Consider the following 27,332-nt stretch of genomic DNA (forward strand, 5'->3'; position numbering starts at 1 on the left):
GTCTTTTTCTCTATTTGATAGGATGTAACGTTAAGCAAAGCTGCTGGTTCATTAGGTTTCAGTATTATCGGTGGCACCGACCATTCCAGTATTCCCTTTGGTGCTAAAGAACCCGGAATTTTTATATCTCACGTAGGTGCAAGTACCATTATTTTATCATTGTATTACAACTAGTTTTTCTAAAGATGGTGCCAGGAGGAACCGCAGCTAGTAGTGGAAAGTTACGAATAGGCGATCGAATTCTAAAAGTCAATGGAACAGATGTAACTCAAGCAACTCATCAAGAAGCTGTGATGGAATTATTACGTCCTGTAGAATTAATTACACTATGTGTTCGACATGATCCTTTACCGGAAGGTTATCAGGTAATGTTTGTGATCATCTACTAAAATTTTTCTTACCTTGATTTCTAATTTCAAGCAACTTGTGATAAATTATATTAACCAAGAGGTAACTACTTAAATTTTGTTTGCTTGTTAATCGCGTTTCTTTTACTATTTCCATTTTTTGCTTACAGGAGATAGTTATAGAAAAAACAGAAAATGAAAAGCTTGGAATGCATATAAAAGGTGGATTACAAGGGCAAAGAGGTAATCCATTGGACAAGGCGGATGAAGGAGTGTTTATTTCAAAAATCAATTCGGTGGGGGCAGCGAGGCGAGATGGAAGATTGCGTACCGGCATGCGTCTATTGGAAGTTAATGGACGTTCGTTGCTGGGAGCTACGCATCAAGAAGCTGTGAATACACTACGTTCTTGTGGCGACCTTATTCACCTGATTGTGTGTAAAGGTTACGATCGTGCTGATATTGAAAGAGCTCAAGCAGAAGGTCGCCTAACGAGAACAGGTTCGACTAGCAGTCGTTCTCAGAGTGTTAGCTCTCTTGATCGCGATGATGAAGAAAGCCAACAGGTAATTTGCCATCTTTCTTATGTTTCATTAGAATTTACATACGTCACATATTGATTGATTTTGTTATTTGAGTTGTTGTCTGGTGCACATTCAGTTTAAATGTTCGACGTCGGTTTACTCTCTCTATCTTTATCACAAAGACATAGATAACGATTATTCCGATGATTAATTGGCAACTGCAACATTGAAGTGTCAAACTTGATTGATTTTTGGGGTAGGTGTATGAAGGACATGTGATAAACGCCAAACGTCATCCGAAATGGACTCAACATATCTTAACCACATCAATTTTGTGTCACTTCTAACTTGCGGGTATTAAAGAGAGACAACCTATATATGATACAACTACCAGTTTTATACAGGCTGATTCCAATTCAAGGACCACCATGGGAACCTCTGAAACTGTAAGAGATAGGTAGTTTAAATTTGGCAAAGCTGCGTACTTTGATACTTGACAAAATGCAGTTTTGAAACTGAAAAGATTCCGACTACTTTCGGAGATATCGTGAAAAAACGAAATTTTGTAAAATCGTTTTTATTTTTGACCACATTATTACGGCCATTTTTTTTCCCGTACAAGATGCTAGTTTTAAATTTTAATGGCCGTTTGCACCGTTTTACTAAACATCGTTTAAAGTCGTAAACACTGTTTAGCAATAGACAGGGTTTGCACCGTACATTAATCAACGTTTAGAAAGGTGTAGGCTATGTTTAATCTAAACGTCCAATTTTGGGCGTTTAAAGGTCTGATTAGTACGAGTATGTCATAATTTGTACGTTATAGTAAATACTACCAGTATCTTTATTTTGATTTTCTTTCTGTGGTGTCATAAATTTTGATAAATTATGGATGTTGTTGAAGAATTTTTCATAGAAGATGATTTAGACATATTGGATATAGTAGAGTTTAGTTTCCCACGTAAAGTTTATACTAGGAAAAATCATTTCGGGGAGATGGATAACTTAACATTCTTTAAGCGCTTTCGTTAGACGAAAGATGCAGTTCTGCAGTTGTTAGAATTAATCGAAATGGATCTCGAATATAATAACAATTTGTATGAAGCTACTAAGTACCTAATTACCCATTTGTTATCCTAAACTATACTTTTACAAACAATAATGTAGCACCTATTGGTTAGTTGTTAGCAGCGCTTAGGTTTTATGCAAGTACCGGACATTTAAGTACAGTGGCTGATTTTATCGACATGGATATCTCCACAGCATCACGGTTAGTTGCAAAGGTTACACATACTATTGGTAGACTGTATCCACAGTTTGTTAAAATGCCAGGTCCAAATGAATTAATTCAAGCGCAGAGAGTTATTGGTTGTGTTGAAGGTACGCATGTCAAAATACAATCACCAGGTACTTAAGTAGTTTCGCATAATACCTGATGAGGTCAATATACATTTTCCAGGTGGAGAAGATCCGGAGGTTTTTAAAAACCGAAAGGGATATTTCTCTATAAATGTTCAGGGTACTTGGGATGCAAATCTGAAAAATCACAAATATTGGCAATCATTAACTTTTCATCCGCACTAAACGTTGGGCATCGATTTCTTTTTTTGGCCGGAGCTTCCATTATTAACCAAATTTACTAAATTTAACAAAGTTGATGATTTTAAGCTCAAATATAAACTTTAAGATTAACAAACAGTCAGTAAACACATGTGACAGTAGATATTTTACAGTGTTGCCTAGCAGATTCTCCGATTACCTAAACAGCGTTATGTTTTTGTCGGTGCAAGTGGTTACAAATTAAACATTGTTTAAAATTAAAACAGTGATTAGTTAAACAACGTTTATTGCAGAAATGGTGCAAACGGCCATAAGTGTGACGTTTCGTTTCCGGTTAACCATCATCAACTTTGATTTTTCTTATGGAAGTCATTTTTACTTTTTCTTAGGGAACTTTGGACTCTTTAAATGCGTCTTTCTCTTTTAAAACTTACAAATGGGATTGAAGCATAAGATGTCTAAAATACAAACGTAAACTGCTTATAATATCTACACAAATATTAATTTAATAATAATAATAATAAATTAATATAATATAATCTTTGCACAGTTTACATAAACGCCTATCTACATTCAACCATTTAACGCGTGTTACTGTGTTGGATCATGTCTTAGATGGAGTCTCGAATCGCTGTTTGTGTGAAACCATCAACATCGCTACCCGGTTTCTTACTTGTTACCTTGTTACTTACCGGCTTTTTTCTGTCGACTAAAGGTTTTTGGTTTTATTTTTCACATCTGCCTCAAGAACATAGTATTTTGTGAAATACATTGATCACTTTAACATAAGTACGTAACTTTTATTGTGTGTTATTGTTGAAAATGATTTTTTTATTTTGTTAATGTTGGCATTACAATATTCCCCATAAACAGAATTGATGACGTACGTGCAAATTAAGGAAAATCCTACTCTATAAACGTTTACATGTTTTGATTGCAGGAGCAGAGGATGAAGACCGAACTTGTTCAGTTTGAAAAGGAAGAAGCCGAGAAGAGATTGAAGATTTCGGAGAATAACAGCGAAGATCTTTCGTTAGTTGAGGCGCAACAAGTTACGACACCGGTTGAGAAGGTAATGGACGTAGTAAGAGCAGTAGAAACGTTAGTTCACGTACCTATCGATCCTGCCATTGTTCCTAAGTCTCCGGGAGGACCGAATTCGGAGTTAAAAACAACTACTGTCGTTATGAGCAAACATACGTTGGCTCCACAAGCTACAACCGTAAGTTTCATAATTTCTTTATAATTTAAATATCAATATTTTATGTTCTTATTAGTCTTGGCAATGATCTTTGGAAATAATACGTAGAATTATTCGTAATAATTAATGTTTTACAAGTTGCTAGTCCATGAAACGAATGAAGTATAGGGGAAAAGGTGTCCTGATTAACATACTGAAAGCGAGGGTTTTTTGTTATGTATAAGATATTTTACGTTTATATCTTCAAATATGGGCTGTAATATACCTTCGATTTTTTTTTATTTGGTTTGCACCACAATGTTGGGGCTTCCGAAATTGAATTTGTTTGCATCCTCGCATCGAAAGTTATTAGAGATTTTCCATTTTTAAGTGACCAGAAAGTAGAAAGTGGGGGCTCATCCACTTCGTTGTGCATGCCCTTCTAGAAAATACACTAAAAGGAGACTTAAAGGTCACTTACAACCACTAGCCTATTCATTATGTTATTTGGGACACCAACTTCAGCATCTTTTTTTTTCCTTGCCTTCGATGCTTGGACTAATTGACATTCTAATGCAATTTTAGTATTTGTGTTGACTAAGTAGACACGGTTTGTACCTTACAAATCTCAGAATATTTGCCAAGACGTTTTTGTTAGCCACTGTTTTGTTTGGTTTTATGTCTGCTCAATTTGTGTATGGTTGCTTAACATTTTCAACGAGTGATTTGTTGTATTAAAAATGTACAGTATGTTTAATTTTTTCGCATTAAACGTTTAGGTGATTATTTTCGATAGTTTTATAAACATTTGGAACATACTGGTAAAACTAAGCAAAACTCTCCATTATTGTGGTTTGGCAATTAATTTCAACATAATCATTGTCGGATGTGATAAAGTGAAGATATTAGAAAGTTAGCCAGTGTCTTATTTTTTATGAACACAAATGTAAATGTTATTTTTCCTCAACCTACTATCTTATACGTCATATCTGCCACAGATATAGTAACTGAATCTTTTATAGTGATACCAGAAAAAATTTCACAGAAAGATTTGCTATATCTAGTGAAGTAATTTGAATCGACTATTTCCACTAGCGGCGGCCATGTTTGGTTAAATTTCTAAAATCAAACATGATTAAAGCTTATCTTCTGCATGATATCTAGGTATAGTTTTTAAAAAAAAACACCGAATGGAATTTGTAAAATAACCATTTTATTTAACTACCATCTCCACTGGTTTCTGAGATCTCCATGCTTTTGGTAAAGACACCCACCGTACCCACAGAGGCAACTGTGTGTCACCTAAACATTCAAGGTCGTCTGTGATGAATGAATGCTCGCCAGATCACAGGAAATGGGAAGAGATTGCTAAACTCGAAGCGTTGTTGTAACTCGCCCTATTACCCTAAATGCCCCGTCACATTAGGCACCTTAGCAGCGCTGCTGAGAAGCGAGGCGGGGCGCGGGACGCAGTGCAGCGCAACAGAGTCGCTTTAACCAGCGACTCAGTCGCACGTTCAGCGGCTTCGTCTCGCGACTGGAGCAAGAACTGCCACCTGTCACTGCAGTACAAGATTGATTTCGACGAGGACCTGCTTTTCGCTCTTCTTCTTTATGTAACAAGTAGAACGTTTTTTCAACTTTGCGTTACTTTCGATGTTTAGTGGGCATTTCCTTTTTCAACCGCCGCGACGTGCCTCCAGATAGGCGCTACTTAGCCGCCCAATGTGAATGGTTGTGACGCCAGCGGCGCTGCTGACCAGCCGCTGCTCATATCGGTCGCCGTTGCCGCGGTCGCTCAGATCGGAACGCTTTCATATAAACCAATTCTCAGTCAGTAGCAAGACGACAAGCAGCACTACTAAGTGGCCTAGTGTGAAGGAGCACTAAAATCAGCCATACAGAAAAAGATGTGCAAAATAAGCAAATTTTGCATGGTCCTCACTCTATAATATATCACCTCTCTTTTTGCAGAAATATATGGGAAAAAATCCATAACAATTGCTTCGATTCGAAGTACTTTTGTAGATAACGTACTTTATCATACTTTCATTCCAACAATTTTTAAAGTGTAATATGCTATCATCGGTGCTTGCTGAATTTTATATGTTATTACTTATTAATAAATACTAGCCCGCAGAGTTGTGGGAAATAGAAAATATTTAGGAAAAATGGTGAGCAATTTGTGTGTATGCGTGGCTGCCTATTTGTATGTTACAAATGAAACTAATGTGTTACTTAATTGTACAAACTCATATCAAAAGTACCAATTATCAATATTATGTATATTATACTTAACTAATATATACTGCCAATGTTTATCAATATCGTTAGTGATAATATAGAATTTTTATAATTGCTTCGGGTATCTATTAATATGTTTGCGATGATTAATTTTTAAAATTCGATCATTAATAGCAATAACATTTTATACAACTATTCATACAGGTGCTAACTGAGTATTAATAATTGCTATCTTTAATTCACTCAGTAGTTTAAAACCAATGAGTTGTATCGATTATTTTTTTCCTATAGCATGATATTTAACCAGATGACAAGCTTAAAAAATATTCCTTTTCGCCAATTGTCAGCTTATTGCTCGCCAAAGTTGATTTTTCTGCATATTATGAGACATGGTGCGATATTAGAAAAATACTTACGATCAAGTATTGTTAATTTCAAGTTGTATTCCATTTGTGCCATTTATCTAAAATGCAATAGCATGTTTTACTCCTAACCCATTAAGTTGTAGCACGCCATTGGTGTTGAAATGGCATCTATCTCGCTTATTAATTATACACCACACACAAATGTACTTCTCAGAACTGGACATTATAGGGCATTTCCAAACCAAAAATTCCAGACGATATGTTTTTAGTTTTGATCTATGTTGATCCATGAGTATCGTATGGGCTAGACATGACAATGGCGGATTCTCTGGCGTATAATGTCTTTAGGAGCAACTACCATTGTTATTTTGGGAAATTTTTTTTTCGTAAAATTTTACCTACAGCTTTGTTGCATGCATTTTTGATTACACATGTTATTGAAAATCAATTTTGTTGCGCAAGCTGACGATTGCCCACTACAATATTTATATTTTACTACATAATTATTTATTTGTGGTTCCTTAACACGTAGGCCAGTATTACATCTTCCCACATTACTCATACTTTTTACCAAATTAATTTATATTTGTAAGTGTTAGTAATACAGTTAGTAGTTTTGCGTTAACGTAAGTCACACGGCTCACGTCTGTATATATTTTTTCACAAGTGCTGATACAAATTAGGTTAATACTTTAAAGTATCAAAATGCTGTGCTTTTGTACGGATCATTCATATACGTTAATTCTTAAATTAATATTTAATATAATTTAGGGAAAGTTGCAGCTTACCATGAAGATAAATATTAGAGATGAGACTATTTTATGGAGTTTGCAAATTAACTGATATTGAATACGTAATACACAGAAATACACATCCCTACCATTTTTATTGACATGGAAAATGTACCCCCATGGAGTAATTTATACTAACTGTTTACATTTTTTAGTGAGTGAGTCCAGTCAAATTACCTCTAAAAGTAGTATAAACTGGATGTTGTCACTTCACTGAACGAAACCAAGCGTATTCTATGTAAAAAAATCCGCTGAAAATCATAGTCCCCCCGGGCGGAAACGCCCGGAACATATTGTTATAAACAAAAAACGAAGAAAAAACGGGAAAATGTCGTATTTTTTCACATTTGACTGCCAATATCTCTTTAACTATTGCTCTAAGGGAAAAAATGAATAGAAATGAACTTGTTTAGAATAAAATTTTCTATAAGATACAGTTGGTCCGGAACGCTCATTTTCAACTGTTATTGTTTTTTAGGGAAAAATGTAAAAACAGTAATCTCTAAAATTAACACTTTGTTATTGTTAAGTAAAATTAATTCGATCTTTTTGAAAATCCGTATTTAGTAACTACTTTTGATAACAAAACAATATGACAAACCAGATCGCCGTAGGTTTCATTACTCATTAATTAAGTAGATAAACAAGTAGAAAAAGAGATGCTTTGTCTTTCAAACTGGGGGAGTACAAGAGTGTTCTCAATTTTTTTATACATATTATAACCCTAAAACAATCTTTTCCAATAATTTTCCCGATGATTCCTGCAAATCGACGGACTGTGCAATTTTTTTTTCAAAATCCGAAGAATTTTCTTAGTTAACAAATGGAATAACTCCCCAAATATAACAAAAAAAATATAACTCTATAATAGGCGAATGTAAAGCTCTCGGAAAGCCGTGCATTAAAAAAAAATACGTCCAAATCCGATTAATAGTTCACGAGAAATCAGCTTTTGACTTTGAAGCCAGTTTTCGAAACAACCAAAAATGATTTGCAAATCGGGTCGCACCGATCGATTCTTTACAGCGTGAACTTTTTTCATGCTTCTATTTCACCAAAATGAATGATTTTTATTAATCCGAGTGTCAAGTGCCGATTATAGAGCTACTTTTCTTGTTAAATCTCGGAAGCTATTCGATTTGTTAGTTAACTAAAAAATTCCACAGTCCGTTGATTTGCAAAAATGACCAGGACAATTATTGGAAAAGATTGTTTTACGGTTCCACTATGTATAAAAAATTGGGAACACTCTTGTACTCCTCTAGTTTGAAAGACAAAGCATCTCTTTTTCTACTTGCTTATCTAATTAATCAATGAGTATGAAACCTACGGTGATCTGGTTTGTCATATTGTTTTGTTATCAAAAGAAGTTACTAAATACGGATTTTCAAAAAGATCGAATGAATTTTATTTAGTAATAACAAAGTGTTAATTTTCGAGATTACTTTTTTACATTTTTCCATAAATAACAATAACAGTTGAAAATGAGCGTTCCGGACCAACTGTATCTTATAGAAATTTTTTTTCTAAACAAGTTCATTTCTATTCATTTTTTCCCTCCGAGCAATAGTTAACGAGATATTCGAAGTCAAATGTGAAAAAACACGACATTTTCCCATTTTTTCTTCGTTTTTTGTTTATAACAATATGTTCCGGGCGTTTCCGGCCAGGGGGACTATGATTTTCGGAATCAGCGGATTTTTTTACATAGGATACGCTTGGTGTCGTTGAGTGAAGTGACAACATCCAGCCCAAACCGTAATTTGACTGGACTATTAGTAATGCACTCATTTACAAATCACTGTTTATATCGTCACCTAAGCACCTCCTTAACTACTTCAGCTCATCTATTCAACCAAACGTCAAAGCTCATGATTCATAAACTTTAGCACACCTTACACACCAAAAATACTTTATCTGAGAATTTTGATCTTGTTACATTACCACTGTTATATGTGTTTGCTCTAGCATGCAGTTAAAACATCAGTTTTAAAGCATAAATGTTAATAAAGAACACCAGTTGTGTAGTAAAAAGAAAACACTGAAAATGGTCTTCCATTTTAGTACTGGTTACGTACGAAGTAGGTTTTACGAATTTGACTCCTATTTATAATATTTCTTAACTAAAGACAATAACTAAATCACAAATGGATACGTAGTTCTAAAGCAAATTGACGAAAAATAATTTAGTCTCATCTCTTAATTTGGTCCATCATTCTGTTTTTAGGAAACTATATTATTGTGATTAAATTTTTGTATAGTTTATTATACTAAGATAATGGAAAATATCAGATTTAAATGTTTTTTGTGTAGACATCAAATATGAATGTATTTTTGAATTGTTAATGTTTTTAATTAAAATTATATATGGGAAAATATATATTTGGTACAGAATATGTGTGCATTCTGTTTGTTCTTGTGTTCTGTATCGCTTTTTGGTTGGGTTGGTGGTATTAGCTTTAGATTTAGTAACTGTTACACTTTTATTTACCATTAATGCATTCTAACAGGAAACTGGGGTGCATGCTGCCACATTACCCAAATCTTTTGCACCTACTCCTTTAAACACTGGTTCTGCAACAGATATTCCTTTAGCATCTTCCAAAATTAACAGTCAGCAACATTACCAAATTCCTATGTCAACCTCAACCTCTTCGTTACCTGACGCCGTTAAAGTTACAAATTTTTCGAATAATGAATTGGAGATTTACGAAAGGGCTAGTAGAGTGGAGCAAAAAGTGAGCTTGCAAAATTTACCCCCACCTCCAGAAGAAGTGCACTATGATTCTATTGTCAATTTTGTGGTTCCTCCTCCAAATAGATTCAGTAGTGGTGATTTGCAAGATGAAACTCTCACTCTACCCCCATTCCCACAATCTTACTTAGACGATGTCTTCAGCTCAACCGAAATTGATTTGTATTGTGTGCCTTCTCCTCCTCCGAGTTTTACAGCAGATAATGAAACTGCATCAGAAAAAATCGTATTTCCAAATGCCTTTTCTCGAGCAGTCTATTACGATGACACGAAGCAAATCTACCACGAGTTAGATGATCAGCCCCCACCTTTACCGACAACATTACCTCCCCCATTATCCAACTCACCTCCTCCATTACCAAAAACCAAACCACCGCCATTGTCAAACACAGTCTCACATCACAAAATAGATTTCATTCCACCAAAGGAGCAATTTGACAGCACTCCTCATCCGGAAATACCTCACCTATTACATTTTACTAATATGCATGATAGCACCATTGCAGTGGGTCTTGGACATCACATGTATAACAGAAGTATTTCTTCTGCTTCTAAGGTAATTACTTTTTTCTATACTCTCTTTTTTTTATTATGAGTACATTTAGTAAATTGAGTGTGCATGCCGGATTTTGATTAGGAATGTTGTTAATTGAATGAGAGTTGAATGGGTTTAATTTTCTTCAAATCGTAAATTGGAAAAATTGCTTGAATATAGTTCTAAGTATTTAAATTAAATGCAAATGAAAATATGCTTCATTACTTTTGATTTTCAGCATTGGTTTAATTTTTGTGGTAAGCATTGAGGGCAGTTTTGTTTTCTCCTGTATACTCTTGTTTCTAGTTTGAAAGTAACAACAACTAAAACAGTTATGGTGTGATTTCAACTGCTCAATTTTACAAGATGTTAATGATTCCTTGTGTTTTTGACAGCCACCGCAATCCCCGAAGAATGTTTCTGCAAAGTTGTCGGTCAGTGATAAGAAGAAATTCTTCGAAAGCGCCATGGAGGAGAGTCAACATCCTACACCTAAGCCAGGTAGAAGCGTTTTTTTCATTTAGGATAAATTTTAATATGATATTTTCTAGAGAAAGTATTTAGTTATCTAAGCGCTGATGAAGTCGAAAGAATGCGTGCTGAAGAAGAGAGAAAAATCGCCACCTTGTCGCGTGCCGATATTAATTCACTTTCCGTTCTGGAGCATTCAGATGATGAATCTGTGGAATCTCAACCAATCAGGTTTGTCTTTTTTTCATTGTTTTGACCATTAAACGAATTGTGATCAAATACATGGTTAAATATTTAGAAGCGAAAGACTAGTCGCTGCAGGAGTTTCTTTATGAAGTCAGACTTATCTGTTTATCCAGGACTGTGAACAAGATAGCTTTTAAATGAGTACTCGTGCGCACATTTTTTTTTTGTCAATGATAGCTTAGAAGCAGAGCCAGTGTCAAAAAGTGTCTGAATTTACTAAGACTAGTTTTTGTATAGCGCATTACAGTGGTTGTGTACACAAACATACTGCGGTCAGTTAAGCGAAACTGAAAACATATGTCTCAGGTATGTTTCCGAAGGTGTCGTACCTACCGAGGTAATTAAATGAATTTACTAAGGCTAAAAATTCTCAAGGCCATTGAAGGGGATGGGATTCGTTCCTGAACTGGATGCTACTGAAGGTCGTAAACATGAGCTCATTCAGGTCACTGAACAGCCTTTGTTCTTAAACTTGTATTGACATTGGGCTACATTTAGATCCTAGGAATGCATCTGAACACGAAAAGGTCACCGTCCCGAAATCAATACACTTCTCCTACCTTCACCACCAATGCGCATATAAGAATTGCAAGGTTTTTTGAATCTGCTATACATTGGTTTGTGTGCTCTATTTTATATTCAATGGGGTCATCCCGCCTTCATTTTTTATTTCTGATCTTCAAAGTACATTAAAAATAAAAAGACCCGTGTGTCCTCAATTTTTATTTGCGAGTAAAAGAAACCCAAAATAAATTATTGAAAAGCTGTGTTTTTAGTCCGAATTTGAAACGCTTCAGACTAAATACGTCACAAACCTGCAACCAATCACGTAGAAGTGAGCTGGCAACCTTATGCGAGGGTCTGACGTTTGTCACATTTGACGTTTTGAGAGGGATGTTTAACTGCATCTAGCACGAAAGTGACAAGTGCCTGTGACAGATGACGCAAGTTATAAATGCCATTCTCCTGCAATATTGCCAAGTCGTTATGTCATCTGAATGGTTCTAGGAGCTGATTGGTCGGGCTTATTACGTCACAGAGCCCGCCACAATCATATCGTTTTGAATAAACCTTTAAAACCGCACATGTTCATTATTTTTTTGCTAATCAGCCTCTATTTTTAAATAAACTTTTACTGTCCAAAAAATGTTTTGTGGTTTTAGGTACACGCTTATTAAATTAGAACTGCGGAATTCAACTATACTGTAAACCCCCATTATGCCCTCTATTTGACCTTCAATTCTGATTTTTATTTCACCTTTAATTCTGACCTCTATTTCACCTTCAATTCTGCGTTTCCTCCAATCCGCCACATAAACGGTCAACTAGCCCAGGATTGGAAATAAGAGCTTGAGATCTTCCACAGCGGTAGTTCGTTCTGGGCATTTGATTTTCTTAACTTCGTTGCACTTACCAATGGGGTTGAGCGCCACCCAATTTCTTTCTTAACTCTCCCCGTATTAAATTGAGAAGATACAAGGGTAGTAATATCAGTGCAAATCACTTCAGGTACCAAAAGAAATAATGGTTTATTCAAACACCAAATGACAAAAATAAAAATTGTCTCCACAATTGGATGGCGTATCATACAAAATACTCCTCCAAATACTCAAAATTATAACTTACGTTACGCATAAATCCTAGTAACTTCACTGTACAATTGAAATTCCCCAGTTTTATCAAACTAAGTACTGAACACCTGTTCCCTTACGGGGCACTCGAAGAGCCCATATGCAGGTTCTGTGGTAAGGCGGATGAAACTACCGAGCATGTGGTCTGTCACTGTGACGCTTTGATCAGGGACAGATATCAACTCCTTGGAGACAGTTATCTCCAAACCTCTAAACAATCAAAAGAAAACCTCCCAAAAGAACATTCGCGCTTTAAACTCGATCATAACTCAACTGAGATGGTAAAGATTCTAAATAGGTACTCATGTTCCCAAATTACTTAAATGTAATAACATATAACCCTGAAGGAGCAAAATAGTTATCAACTATGACGCTAAAGAGTTACGGAAATTGTCCCTTATGGAAGATCGACTGTTGATATTAAATCTCCTTCATGGCCCAGTGACCCATGTCACAGCAAATGCTCGCTTGTTGAACAAGAATTGTAGGTACAGTAAACGTATCAGTAACGTAAGCTGAGAATTAAACGGTCTTCAAAGTTGAATCAAATTTGAATTTGAACTGGTACTTAAAATTAACACCCTAAAAGAAATCAAAGGTAACCCTCCATCTTTGATGACATAAAAGTAGAGCAGCAATTGTCGATGGAAATTGTGGTACAACAAATGATAGCCGAACCTAAAGAAAGGTCCACCTGAATACACGGAATGCAAATGGTGGTACTAACTAAAAAAGGAAGAACGCAAGATAGATGCTCACTAGGAGTATACAGGTGAAAACCGTCCAATTAATTACTTTGAAATCTCCAAATTATTAGTCCAATCACCAGAGATCAATATATATTGATGATGGCAATTAAAATTCCATGCGTTCTAACCTTAGACAAGGAAAGAGAGGGGACCCGTAATACCGCATCCACGGCATGCGTGAATTTGACGCGAATTTCGAGACGACCGCCATATTTTCGGTGGCACTCAAAGCGCGGTGGCAGTGTGAATTTTTTGACATTTCTTCATTATTGATAAAGTTTGCGTGTGCAAAAGTGTGTGATATAAACGTGGTAAATTGTTCTGCGTACAACTGTAAAAGTTGCAGTGGTCGTTTTCCAGCAGGAATATCATTTCATAGGCAAGATAAAAAACGGCACGTTGTCTGGTTTGGCTAAATTTAATTAAATCTTCATGGTAGTTAATAAAACACTTTTAAGGTCTTCATTTTCATAATCTTACAATTGTCCTATATTTTTGTGCATCAATAAAATACTGCTTTATACTTCTTTTCATTGATAATTTCTCGATTACAGTAAGCAAGTGATATAACCTGCAAGCGATATTCCAGTGACGGCGTGACTATCTAGTTACATGACGTAACAGATATGTACATGTTTGGATGCCTAACCCTTAGGCGACTGATTACTTTGTATGGAGCAGTTTAACTACAGTGTATGTTGCCTTTGTACTTACATGTAGTACGACAGATAGGATTTGGTCTTCAAAAGAGAGAGGTCATCGATCGATGTTCGAAGCAAAACACATCGATCGCCTCCACATTCGATAAACACAAGATATCCTGAAGGAAGGTCGTTATGATTAAACCCGTTAGGGGAGAAGACAATTCAATTCAGTATTATCATTTATCACAGTCGTCATCGTCAACGGTTTGCTATAGTATCAACAGCTTAGGTATTACTTAAGTACAAGAAACTGAGGAAGGGGTTTAAAGAAATTCTTTTTAGACACGTTTTGTATTTGTCTTATGCGGCTATCGATTTCGACCTAACTGGTCATCTTCAGGCCGAGCGTCATTGATGAAGTGAAATGAATATAAAATTTTTTTAACGATGTTATATAGTAGTGGTCAGGAATGACAAATTAATGTACGAAAGAGTGAGGTTGTGTATTAGTATTTTAAAAACGCTGCGTAGAAATGGTTACAATTGATTATCGAAATCAGGGCTCCGTTCGCTTAACGTTCCGTGCGGTGCGTCCAATTTATGGCTTTCATGGACATCCTGCAGAGTCCACAATCCGTTGTTTAATAAAAAATTTGAGACAACGGGGTCAGTGATTGATGAAGCAGTTCCTGTACGCCACAGAAACGCAAGATCGTTGGAGAATATTATTGCCGTTCGGAATAGTGTACGAGAAAACCCCAGGTAGCCCATTCTGCAGAGTGCGCAAGAGATGGGCCTTTCTGGGACGTTAACTTGGCGGATTTTGCGCCGAGACTTGGGTTTTCAGTTCCCTAGTCTATGCAGACCAAGCACAGTCAATTGCTGCCCTAAAGACCAGTATAACTCGCTTTCTTCGTGAAATTCAGCCCAGTTTAAGCGAACATGTCCAAAATTGGTCCACCACAATGCAACGTCCACAGTGGAGTCGCGGGGACCATTTCACTGAAATTATTTTTCATAAATAATGTCATCGAATATCCTTTAAAATATTATAAAACTTGTGGTAATATTACTTAAACAGGTTGTTTTATTTCATTTCAAAGTTCGAGCGCTCTTAATGAAAAACCCTCGGAAAAACCCTTTACTTTCAATAATATGGCGCTTATATCGCGAACCCTGTTTCTGAAACGATCAAAGTCCAGTCGTATGTTTACGTTTATCGCGTTTTTTGTCTCTATTCAGATAGGAACCTAATATTATGTCCGACAACTGTACGCACAGGTTAATCATACCATGATCGCAGTATAAATAAATTGTAATTTCCTAATGTAATACCCGAGCGGGCGCCACTGGTGGTGGCAGTATGATCGCAATTTGCTTCACGCGCGCGCGCTCTATTACGGGTCCCCTCTCTTTCATAGTCTAAGGTTCTAACTCACGCTTTCAGCTGTTTGTTTAATTGACGTTTATCTTAATACGGCTTACGAAAGAAAGTGAATGAGGATTGACACGCACTAATCAGAGCGCTCTGGCCGTATGCGCGGAAAAATGGCGTTGTTAAATTCCAACATATAGATGGAGCCATCTATTAAATCGTTTCAAAAGTTACGAGTATCTTTCAACAAGTAACCATAACCAAAAATAATGCTTCATAATGGAGAAATTAAATCGTTACACCCTCTATTTCACCTTCAATTCTGTCCTCTATTTCACATTCAAGTTTGATCTTCAGTGACTTTGGAATGGTCGCGTCTACGTTTGATGTTAAAGTAGTTAGAGCGCGTAGGTAAAAGTAAGAAGAAGTTGATGAAAAATTGGTCACTTATTCTCTGAGACATGGTCAAGAGAAAAAAAAGAGTGCCGTTTCTGAGATATTTGACAGTAAACATAGTAGGGTATTCTAACATAGGCTCTTATGGACAGACTCTGTATTTTGTACCTACTTTTCTTGAGGTTGTTACTGTTACGTACCATATGAACAATACCGGCAAAAATATAAACAAGTCTTGGCAACACTGCTTTACCAACTCCAAATTGAAAATGCACTTGTTTGTCCCATTAAAATTATCTACCTTATAAAATCGTAGTTACTTGGTTAATAAATTGTATTATACAATTATCATGGGTATATTTCCATGGCGGTATAATCATATAGCCTTATTAGATATAGGACCATTAATTAAATTGTGAATCACGGTTATTTGTCATTAGTTAATTATACTGATTTTAATGGATGCTTAAATTGTAAGACCCAATACATCTGCCATAAACTTACTGTATATTTGCAGACCTGCAAGTACAATTGGAATAGTTCGCACGGCTAAAGCAGAACGACGCTTACGAGATCGTCTGAGGGAGGAAGGTTTGCTGACAGATGAAGATGACTTTAATTTATCGCCCGCAGAGGAAAGAACTCTACGTGCTGAGAAAAGAGCCGCATGGCGACAGGCCAGATTGAAGTCTTTAGAACAGGACGCGATCCAGGCTCAAATGGTTATCAAGTCGATGACGGACATGGTCGCATCCGGTGAAATAATTTCGGCATCCGTTCAAAACGAGGATACACCTGTAAAATCGTCAGAGGTAAAGATTTATGCATGAACGATTGTATGTTTTTTTTTAATTTGCTAACAATTGTTCAGTTAATTTTGATTAAAAATTGTTGTCACTAACAACAAATGTTAACATAACTGGACGCGATACGTATCCAGGGCGTTGGTACTAACGGCATTGCATGTATTCAGCTGAGACCTTCTAGTGCTGATTTCCCAAAGCTAACGGTGCGCAGTAAACCGGGAAGTACGACCGTTCGTGAAAGCGAGAAGATACTGGGAGAAACCGTAACGCAGAAAACAGAAGAGTACATAGATGACGCGACTGGAGAAAAACGAGTGCGCACCGTTGAATATGTTGAGAAACTGATCGAGAAAGAGGTATAGATCCATTCTGCAACATTCAAATACGCTTGCACCTAAACCATGGTTAGTTTACTTGGCACTAATTACAATTTAATTTTCCTTGTTGAATGCATTCTAATAATTGGGTTATGGCACTAATGCTATTTACGACTGGTGTTAGTATTCGCTCTCACTTTTGCAGAATTTTTTATAATTGCAATTGTAGATGCCTTTTGGTTTTTTGCATTTTAGTAATTTTCTAAATTATTTTTGCCTTATTTATTATTACTCATCTAGGCCAAATCAACTTTCATTCATTTCTATGTCTAAGCATTTTTGTTAAATTGGAAAATCTTGCTATCCAATGCAACTAATGCTAACAAATTGGTCCATATTGTCTGACATGTTTTTAACAACTGATACACTGTTTTTCGAAGTTATTCAAATCAAAATACAAAATGATGTCTAATGGCACATTTATATTAAGACTATTTGAAACCTTTGCAACGAGATCCTTGTACAGAGGTTACAAAATTGTAGGCAAACTATACTCTATTCATTTTAAGAAGGTAGCGGTAGAAAGCATAGGGAAGCTTTGACCTTCACTGTGGTTGGTTAAACCAAGAGTCTGTATTACGCCGACAAATAAAATGTGTGACCAATGTTGTTGTATTAGTAGTTTCGATTACGAACAAAACTGTCGAACTGACTTTAGATGTCATTTTCAATGATCCAAACGTGAAATCTGTTGATTTATTTTCATATGTTTCAAATTTGGTGCCGTTTTATATTTATCCTGTGTGTGTCTGTCTTTAAACACAGCGCCATCTACTACCTCCTTATAATTAATGCAGTATAGATGCAGCCGGCTACTAAATAAGAAAAAAGTTTATATTGCTGTGTGCAATGGTAGGCGGTCACTATACCACCCAACAGACACTTACCTGGCTAACTCAAATTGTACCTACAATTATTTAAGTTTTATTTTTCCGTTTTAAATTCCACAATTGGGTCCCGACACAACAAGAAAATCCTAACATTGACTTGGATGGATATTTTTCTCCCAATATTGAACTAAAGCAATATTTTTTATTCAAAACAAATATACTGTGGCGCGTTCGCACCTCCAGATTCAGTATGGGATCTTATGGACTAATTGCCTCTCTTACTAGTTTGCGTCATACTATCCTCGTTTCTTGAAAATAGTATGTAATTCTTTGTATGTTGTATGTCGTTCCCAATCAATTTCTGATTATGTAAACCTGACAATTTTAGATATACTAATGAAAGGTGTGGGAACTCTCAATGTAAATTATCATAAAAATTCGGCAATTGTTTGTAAATGTATTTGGCTCATACGCACAATTTTGGGTAGTTGATATTTTTATAGGATGTAATTTCTTTTTTGCATAGTGATTTTAGAGGGACAGTAAATCGCGAATGTCAATGATATTATTCAATTATGAGTTATTAACGATCACTATTGCAAAAAAATTTCGTGTACAACACGTGTTGAAAGTGTCTTTTTTTCATGAATTTTTGAAAAATAAATACAAAAATCTCAAAAAATAATTCATTCTAAAATAATCGCAGCAATAAATATGCTTAAAAAACAGCGGAACATACCGGGTGGTGCCTAGCGCGACGCAGCATAGGGATTTCAATGGTAATTTCTTTATAGTCAATTACTAGCTCCCCTAATTATTTTAGAGCAGAAGTCTAAATAAGTTTTTTTTAGAGAAAAAAATACTGAATCTGTTCAGGCTATTACTCATAATTTTCCGTTTTTGAAAACCGTAGAAATCGACAAAATAAAAAGGTTCATTTTACAATAAATCAAATATGCCTTGGAATTACCTAAAAAAACAGCGATCATGTTTCATTATTTGCCTTTGACGTATATTAAATTTATACTTGTTTATAAATTAGTTAAAGAATTGCAAGAGGAATAACGTTCAAAATGTCCGTCAAAACCATCAGGAAAACGACAATACATTCACCGTTTTGGCTGCAGTAGCGGAAAATCCGAATATAAGTTTAGGAACAAATGTGCTTCAAATCAGTTTTTTTTTCTTCGATTATGTAGGTACTCTGATTCTCTCTGATAAACAAATAGTATCTGATGCAGATGCAGCATTACATTCTCTAAAAAAAACATTACCCAATTGCTGCTTTTTCTTGCATCGGGTAGTTGTAACAGAATTAAATATGAAAATCGTTCGACGTCAAACAACCATAACTTAGATGCGATGCGATGCGCTTGTAGTTTGTTAAAAGATTCCAAAGCATCACTGATTTATAAAAATCTAATTTTTTATTTTGTCGATTTCTACGGTTTTGAAAAATGGAAAATTATAACAAAGTATGAACAGATGCAGTATTTTTTTCTCTAAAAAAAACTTATTTAGACTTTTGCTCTAAAATAATTAGGGAAGCTAGTAATTGACTATAAAGAAATTACCATTGAAATCCCTATGCTGCGTTGCGCTAGGCACCACCCTGTATACAAAATTATAAGTACCCGCAATCAAAGTGTAATCCACAATTATAGAAGTAGGTCAATAAATGAACTTTTTGCGTGTAATTTTTCGCACCTCGACGGATTTGCTTGAAAATCTGGATATATCTGGATACGTTCTAAATTCCGGAAAATGATAAATTGAGTAATTCTAGGCAACTTTTGTTCTATAGAGTTTTTTCACTAAGTCAATAGTATTCGAGTTATTTGCGAGTCAACAAAAAAACCACGTTTTCAGACGGTTTTTCACAAATAACTCGAAAAGTAAGTATTGTGTCGAAAAAAGTATTTCTAGCAAAAATATAGCTTATGAAAAACAAACAAAATGGTCTATATATGAAGTCTGTAGACCCAGTAGAAGCCAAGTTGTTGCTCATGAAAGGTAGGTTCTCATTCGTCAAATACCAAATCGAGTACTTCAATGTGAAATAACCAAAAAATGAATCACTTTTCGGGGAAAAGGTATGAATACTTTTTAAAGTATTTGAAAAAACCTTTCTTTTTGTTCCTAGCATCAAAACTAAGTGAGTTACGCTCAAAATAAAGTTGGTCCTTTTTTTTTGGTAAAAAAATTCGAGGAAATCACCCCCTAATTAGCACCCCAATTGTAATTAAGCGTTACCGCTTTACAGTTTACTTTATTTATGTATTGTTTATATGATCTGTAAGTTTGACCGGTGCAAAGTGCTTATTTTTGAAAACATATAGTTTTGAAATAAAAAAAAAAATTTGAAATTTTGAAAAATTGCCTTTTTTTTTCAAAATAAATTCAAAAGTATCAGTGATACGAAAAATTTACAAGAATAAAAAAATATAGCTTTTGCTTTTTTGAACATTTTACTTTTTTTTGTTTTTCTGTAAAACAAAAATTGGTTAAGATATGGCTGTTCAAAGTTTGCATACACTCGTCATTAGTGACTCATTCGAGCCCTTTCAACTACAACCCTTTCTAAAATAAGGGTTTAAAAAAAATTAATTTGAATAATATAAAAATAAATTTTATTGTTTTCTATTTGTTATTGAAAATCTACAGATCTAGGATGTATATTTCAAACAAAAAGGGTTGTTTTTTTAATTGAAATAAAATAAATTCGTAAACTTTTAATTAAAAAAATTACTGTATATATATAGTATCAATGAAGAAAAAAAATTACTACATCCATTCGAAAAGATCGACGGGGTGGATTTCTAAATAAATCACTTTTGAGCGCGAGGGAACTCTACTATAAGATATTTTGTCCTTTTATACGTCATTTCAGATTCAGTTCATAGGCGCCTTAAATTATAATTGTGTAGCCCCACTCTGAACTTTTTGCTGTAGTGACTAAAAAGTATGGCAATGGTTTTTGGCTACCATAATCAGCCAAAATGTGTAATGAATATACATATGTAAGCTGGTGACACTATTTGATTCAGCAGGCTAAACAACAGCAAAAAGGGCTCAACATCACTAAATTCTTCAACTTCAAGACTACAAGAATGAGTGCTTAACTAATACAACACAAAATGCTTTTTAACATAAAGGTGGGATTCTGTTTAATTAATGGTATCATACGCGTAGTATGTGTAATGTATTGTACGCTTTTAAATGAACATTTGCAATGCGTTGATTAGCAGGTATGATTTTATACTATACAAGCTCTAATCAGGCGCTATCCTCTGGAGAACCGTAAGAGGCGGGTAGGGATTTAAAATCCTTTTCTTGAGTTTTTCGCTTATATCTTAAGTTCATATTGCTTATTTATTACAGTGTATATTGGCAAAATTGAGTCACAAATTAATACTTTCACAGTCTACATAAAATGCATGTTTATTCTAAACTATTGTGAATCACTTTAAATTAACATGAATAAGGCTTCTACTTTGCCTGTTACTTTAAGTTCAATGTAAAATTCTGCAAATGTACAGCAATTCGTATTTCCCATCTTCTCAATTATATAAAATTCACAAACTAATGCATTATATTTATTAGGTGGAAACGTTACAAGAAAAAATAATATCATTAGAATTAACAAACGATGCTACTGTGACCGTCAATGGAAACAACAAGAACGAAGAAGATGACGAAAACGAATCAGAAGAGCCCACGACTCCAACTGCCGGTGATAATACTACTTTAGGTGACGAATCTAATCTTAATAATAAGAAAAAGAAACGAAAAAGATCTAAAAAAGGTAAACATTAGCGTTTAAATGTAAGTGTATGATGTTTATTAACTCCAAGGTGGATGGGTCTTCTCGGTAGTGTAATTAACTTATTTTACGAAAATGTACAAAGAGTATTTAATGTTTGTCATTGCATATTTTAGTCACGCCTTTCACAAAGGAATCGGTATTAAAAGCAAGTATGTCTTTAACAAAAAGTATTTTAATGTTACATAGAGATTAATATTTTAATATGGTGGTTTATATATACTTGTCATTTTATAAAATATTACAACACTATTGACATAATATTAATTTAAATAAATAAATTATAAAAATAACTTCCATGTTTGATTATTTCTTCGGGGCAATTATTCCCTCTAATTGTGTCTGAAAATTAATTGTGCAATACAGGAAACTGTGTAAATTACAAACCTTTAATTGCTGATTTGTTTTCTTTAAAAATTGGATCTCTTCTGAATGTTTCTTTTCTTCTGCAATTCTCAACTCTGCTGCTCTGCGTTCAGATTGCTCGGCCTTTTGCCGTAGCTCCACCAGTTGGCGTTCCACGTCCACTTTTTCATTCTTTAATTGATCCAAATCGGTTTGTAGATCAGATTTTCCTTGTTCTGCTTGCAATGCTTTTCTCATTCCAAACGCTATACTACTACAATACAATGCTTGGTAAGCTTCCATTGTCATATTCATTTCATCCCGTACGCGCAACAGTAATAAGCCTCTTTCAGCGCAGTTGATCGTTATTTGTCTAATTAATTCGTCAAAGCATTGCGTGTATAATTCTCTACGGACGGGACATATACCAGTTTCTCTTGCCTAAAAAAGTTCAATTTAAATTACGTGCAATTGTAGCATGAAAGTAGTCTTTGTAATGAGTTTTACAATGGACAGATAGATGGCATTAACATCAGCTGTAAAATTTAAAACTTGGTGTACTACGACGCCAGATAGATTGTAATCAAAAATGAGAATCCAACATACATACTAACAACCAGAAAAGTTTCTTTTTGATTTAGACGAAGCGATTCTGCATGTGTAGTTGGGAATATATGGCGTCTAGTCGGATTAAATCAAAGGTTGGACATTTAATAATAATAATAATGCATTTATTGAAAACAACATAATTATAATTACAATGTTCAAGATAAAGATAAACAAAAATAAATCGTACATTATGTTAAAAGAGAACAGAGTAAGTAACTTAAGAACTGCACACTTGTTGTTTCCAAATGGAATAAGTTCAACCAACTACTAAGTAGAAGCTTGGTCTTCCACTCAAAGGGTATGTAAATGATTATTTAAAAATTTTCGCACTACCAATGCAAATTTTCTGTCACATCAGACCTTATGCGCGTCAGGTATCGATGGTTGTATATTTTTACTCCCCAGTATATGTGCTTTGTTGAGTGGCTGCCAGTCGATGGTGAAGTGTTCTTAAATTTCTTTGGTTTCACGTTTTTCACAAAGGGCCCTTATACAGGGTGATTCCTATAGTACCTGCCACCGTTTGGGAGCGTGTAGGTGGTGCGTAGGGGAGTATTTTGATATAGGACACTTGGGGTCGGAAATCTAAAATAAGGGTGCCAGAGCCAAATTTACCTTCTGGAATTTCGCGCCTGTAGGTAGGCAACCCAACCGGCCGGCGGTGCACACGGAGCGATCTCAGGCGGCAATGTGTGGCTGACACTTGATCAGAATTTTGTTTAAACCCACGAAATCCCGTCTGCAACGACGCGTATCAAGTGAATAAACACTATGGCAATAGTATAATAATAGTTGGCTAGATGTAGGAAGTGCATTGAGAACAACGGTGGCCACGTTGAACACTTGTAAACGTTATTGCTTTTGATGTCGTTTTCCCTCCTTCCCTCCCATGTCGCTTCCTCGCGCTAACTCGCTCTGCATCGCTCCGCGCGAAACGTCGGTCGGTTGGGTTGCCTACATACAGGCGTGAAATTCCAGAAGAAAAATTTGGTTCTGGCGCCCTTATTTTAGATTTCCGACCCCAAGTGTCCTATATCAAAATACTCCCCTAGGCACCCCCTATACGCTCCCAAACGGTGGCAGGTACTATAGGAATCACCCTGTATATGAATTAAGGGATTGACTGATTCCTGTCCTGAGGTACCAACGCCTTTTCTGGTTTTCAATGAGCGTCGATTTGGGCGCTTGACTTCATGTTTGGTTCATCCTACGGCTCCAGTTCTGCTTACTAAAAATGAACCACTTGGCACTCTAGATCCGATCTTTAGGCTTTGTATGTTGGACAAACAGGATATCTCGCACATTTAAAGTTTGAGAATAGGTTGAAGTCGTTTCGATCCCGATTTGCTCTAATCATTCGCTTTACTGCATGAGGTTTGCAAAGCGAGCGCCATCTATGCTAAGGGAAACTTCGGTGGGAACCAGCTACTAGACGGTTCGATTGGTTTTTCGCCCCTATACTCAGTTCTGACGATCGATTTGCACGTCAAAATCGCTGCGGACCGCCATCTGGGGTTCTGAAAATGCCCAAAGCAAAAGCGTCGCTGATGATCGGACGTCTGTATGCGCGCGTGGAAGCACGCAGGCCCGGGAACATTCGTTTTTTTTAATGTCATTGATTTCAAAAAAAGCTATGGACCGTTACAAATCAGAACGAGGCGATGGCGGCTTTGCCGCCAGAGCCCAGCGTAAGTCTCACCAAAACCAGTGTTCCCAAAATTTAAAAAATCTTATGTGCTGATCTGGATTCGACAAGTTGAATCGAAATTTTCAAAAAAAATCACTTTGTAGAAGTGATGTTTCCAAAAAACAAAAATATTCCTCACAAATTAAAAAAAAAGTTAATTCCGTCTACTCAATAGCATTTTCTTACCGCACCAAAATTGAAGCTAAGAAGTTGTTTTTGTTGAACAGTGAAAAGTGCGAGGCGAAGCCAAGTTATGAACTATTACAAATCAGAGCGAGGCGAGGTAACAAAACCGCCGGAGCCGAGTGTATGTTTCATCAAAACCAAACAGTGTTATCAAGATTAAACAAGTATAAATTGTGCAATAAAACGCATTTTTTTAACCGAAATAGCTTTTGTTTTGACATCACCAATGGATATTATATTTCTTGCAGACGTCTCAATCGCCCTTTGTGAATACCCTCTTCCGACAATCCGTTCTTGAGGTATAAGGGCATATATCCGATCAAGATAAGAGGTTGCGAAGGAGAGCTATGGTTCGTAGAAGTTAATTCCTTTCGTTGAGACCTTTCATTAGAGTACCATGAAGGATAAAACTAATTAAACCTTAAATTTATTACATTTTGTTTTTTTTGACCTCAGATTTGAAATCAGCGACCTCAAATTATCCTTAAAACATTACTCGCAAGTCGCATGCCATTCTTGAAATACAAATAAGTATATATTTTTTTAGTCAAACAGATTTTTTCTTAAATTGCCGCCATATTGATCCCACATGGTGGGGGAAGGTGGTGCTGCGAGCCAAATAGATTTATTGGACATAAAAATCGACCCGACCATGCCAAAAGGCATGCTTTCTGCATTATTCGTCAGATTTGTCAGAGGTACCGCTAAGACTATTAAAAATCGTTAGTATTTGTTATAAAGCTTTTACTTCCTCTGAACGATCAAGTTCAGTCAACTTTGCCACACGTCCGTCGATGGTAGGCCCACGGGCGGTGTGTATAATGGGCAGGGACGTAATCAACGCGAGCATATGACTCGCGCTTACTAGGAATTGCTCGTTCATAGGGAAGTATTTCAAGCTCCAATCCCTAACACGAAGGAATTTCAGTGGATTACCCGGACCTCTAAGAACATATATTTGTCCGCAGACAGTGTAAGAACCGTGCAACCGTAGCACGCGCTCGTCCCCCGACGGCGACGTACGCTCCGCACCGAGCTACGACCTTAGACCATAATAGCACATGGACTGCTATTAGTCCTATGCTTTCAATACAAAATGGGCGGTCACGGATAGAGGGCGCCGTAGTCGTGGGTATGTGAATCTCAGGGTAAACTAAAGTCGTGTAAACACCACTCGGATCGCGTAAAGAGTAGCTTTTATAGTAACCGCGTAGTATGGGAAGCTTTAAATACTCTTGATTATCGTCCACAAATAAGAATAGGTTTGCTTGTTTGGCATATCTAGGCGATTAATTAATTGACGTTTGTTAATTTATATGTTGACAGTCTCAAATCGTGTCTAATCGGATAATTTCGGACAGACTCGTTTACCCTGAAACTTACATGCTCAGGCGATGTCCTTGACCATATTTTAGTTACAATTAGCAATCCAAAGGCTACGACGCACCGGGAGACGTTTGATCGCGAGGAACGGCGACCTTCGAGATGCTTGTGTTTGAACGAACGCGACGATTACGCGCGAAGCGTGCGCCTCGGTGCGTTCTGTTGGCAGTCTCGTTCGTTATCGGAATTAACCAGACAAATTGCTCCACCAACTAAGAACAGCCATGCACCTTCACTCACTGACTCAAGAAAAAGCTCTCAACCTGTCAACCCTCTTGTGGTGCCCGTGGCCGGGCCTGATGCCGGACCTACTTACCAGTTTATATTCATTTTTTTAAATCTACATAATAACGTAAAAATTGAAAATTTTGTTTGCGGTGTCTTCAATCTGACACACCACTCCAGCCCAATTATTGAATGCTGAAAATAGAAATGACAAAAACTTTTTTAATTTGCCGAATCAGGTGCTTTACCCAATTTAAGTCCTTTAAATGATCCTTTCACATTTTAAGGTTGCTTTTCTTTTATAAATTATTTTCGCGTGGCCTTTTCTAATTTTTAAAAACTTATTATATTCTAAAATATTAACACCGCCAAACGCGCGCGTACAACGGATGTAATTTTAAAAAAAATACTCTAAAATTGCTAAAAAGGCAATTATTTATCATACTTAGGTATACTTCGGATGCGTTTCTGGTTTATCAAAGAGTTGAGTTATTTAATTTTGAGGTTGATTCAATTAAAAACACAGATGCACAATTATTTTTGATTTTGTCCATCTTACCTGTCTTTGCTGTAATCGCATATCTAACTGTTCTTGCAAATTAACTACGTCTAGCCTAGTTGCAGGAGTTGTCGATACTTGTTGTCTCCATTTCTGTCCCTCTTCTTCCCATTCTTTGGGCGGTAAAATAGCATTCAATATCTCTTCGGTCTCCCGACGTTCATCTGCTGTCGGTGGCGGCGCTGATTTTGCACGCGTTGGCGATAACTATGCATCTTTTGGTAAAAGAAATGTATGAAATTATTGAAAAATTTACATTGCGCTCTGCTAATTTATCATCGTGCTTCGTTATTAATACGGGATTATCGTATTTAACCAAGGTACTGCTGTCTGGAATTAAACGTTCTGCAGCTGCCATAATATTCACAAGTTATTATCTAAAAATTGACATAAACACCTTCCTGTTGCTATAGTGATATGGAATATACAAGGTGGTATAATTTACGACAAAATCATAAAATAAAATAAAAGCCGACTACTTCGTGAATCGCGATCATGATTTTAAGATCGTGATTCTAAGGATTAAGGTAAGAATGTATGTAGGTACCTACTTATATGTGCTGTGCTAGTAGTAGATTTGGTTGATTGAATCCGGTATCTCTAAAATCCTTTTTGTTTTCAGGCCAAGCAGATGTATGATTAATGAAATTTTCTTCGTCAAAACGTGCACGAATTGTCAGGTAACCCTT

At 36.0% G+C, this 27,332-nt stretch overlaps 2 protein-coding genes across 7 annotated transcripts in view; one reads left to right on the top strand and one right to left on the bottom strand.

Moving 5' to 3' along the window:
- Positions 1 to 21,911, top strand: LOC116167323 (protein scribble homolog). Of its 5 annotated transcripts, none has more exons than XM_031482658.1 (10): positions 1 to 132; positions 186 to 365; positions 518 to 913; positions 3,372 to 3,653; positions 9,522 to 10,322; positions 10,697 to 10,802; positions 10,853 to 11,003; positions 16,331 to 16,625; positions 16,787 to 16,975; positions 21,430 to 21,910. In XM_031482658.1, exons 2-10 carry the CDS (start codon positions 186 to 188, stop codon positions 21,640 to 21,642), a joined length of 2,613 nt encoding a protein of 870 aa, XP_031338518.1. In that variant the 5' UTR covers positions 1 to 132; the 3' UTR covers positions 21,643 to 21,910. The 5 variants fall into 5 exon arrangements, with proteins under 5 accessions (XP_031338518.1, XP_031338520.1, XP_031338519.1 ...); XM_031482660.1 differs by having other exon boundaries at positions 16,787 to 17,023; positions 21,430 to 21,564; XM_031482659.1 differs by lacking the exon at positions 16,787 to 16,975 and having other exon boundaries at positions 21,430 to 21,909.
- LOC116167325 (33 kDa inner dynein arm light chain, axonemal) overlaps positions 21,838 to 27,332 on the bottom strand; it is a 13,096-nt gene continuing 7,601 nt past the window's right edge. The window contains exons 3-6 of one of the 2 annotated variants that reach the window (XM_031482666.1): positions 26,900 to 27,020; positions 26,644 to 26,850; positions 22,037 to 22,435; positions 21,838 to 21,991 (exon numbers count right to left, since the gene is read on the bottom strand). In XM_031482666.1, coding sequence (XP_031338526.1) covers positions 21,956 to 21,991; positions 22,037 to 22,435; positions 26,644 to 26,850; positions 26,900 to 27,001 — 744 coding nt within the window. In that variant the 5' untranslated portion in view covers positions 27,002 to 27,020 and the 3' untranslated portion in view covers positions 21,838 to 21,955. Of the gene's footprint in view, positions 21,992 to 22,036; positions 22,436 to 26,643; positions 26,851 to 26,899; positions 27,056 to 27,332 lie in introns of those variants that run through there. The other variant, XM_031482665.1, reaches the window with a different exon arrangement.

This window comes from Photinus pyralis, unplaced genomic scaffold (assembly GCF_008802855.1).
Source record: "Photinus pyralis isolate 1611_PpyrPB1 unplaced genomic scaffold, Ppyr1.3 Ppyr1.4_LG3b, whole genome shotgun sequence".
Lineage (NCBI taxonomy): Eukaryota > Metazoa > Arthropoda > Insecta > Coleoptera > Lampyridae > Photinus > Photinus pyralis.

What these genes read in the sequence shown, in the direction of transcription:
- LOC116167323 (XM_031482658.1), top strand. Translation starts at nt 186, where the DNA reads ATGGTGCCAGGAGGAACCGCAGCTAGTAGTGGAAAGTTACGAATAGGC. An exon ending in ACATCCTACACCTAAGCCAG is followed by an intron (nt 10,803 to 10,852) that starts GTAGAAGCGTTT and finishes GATATTTTCTAG; the next exon opens with AGAAAGTATTTAGTTATCTA. An exon ending in GTGGAATCTCAACCAATCAG is followed by an intron (nt 11,004 to 16,330) that starts GTTTGTCTTTTT and finishes GTATATTTGCAG; the next exon opens with ACCTGCAAGTACAATTGGAA.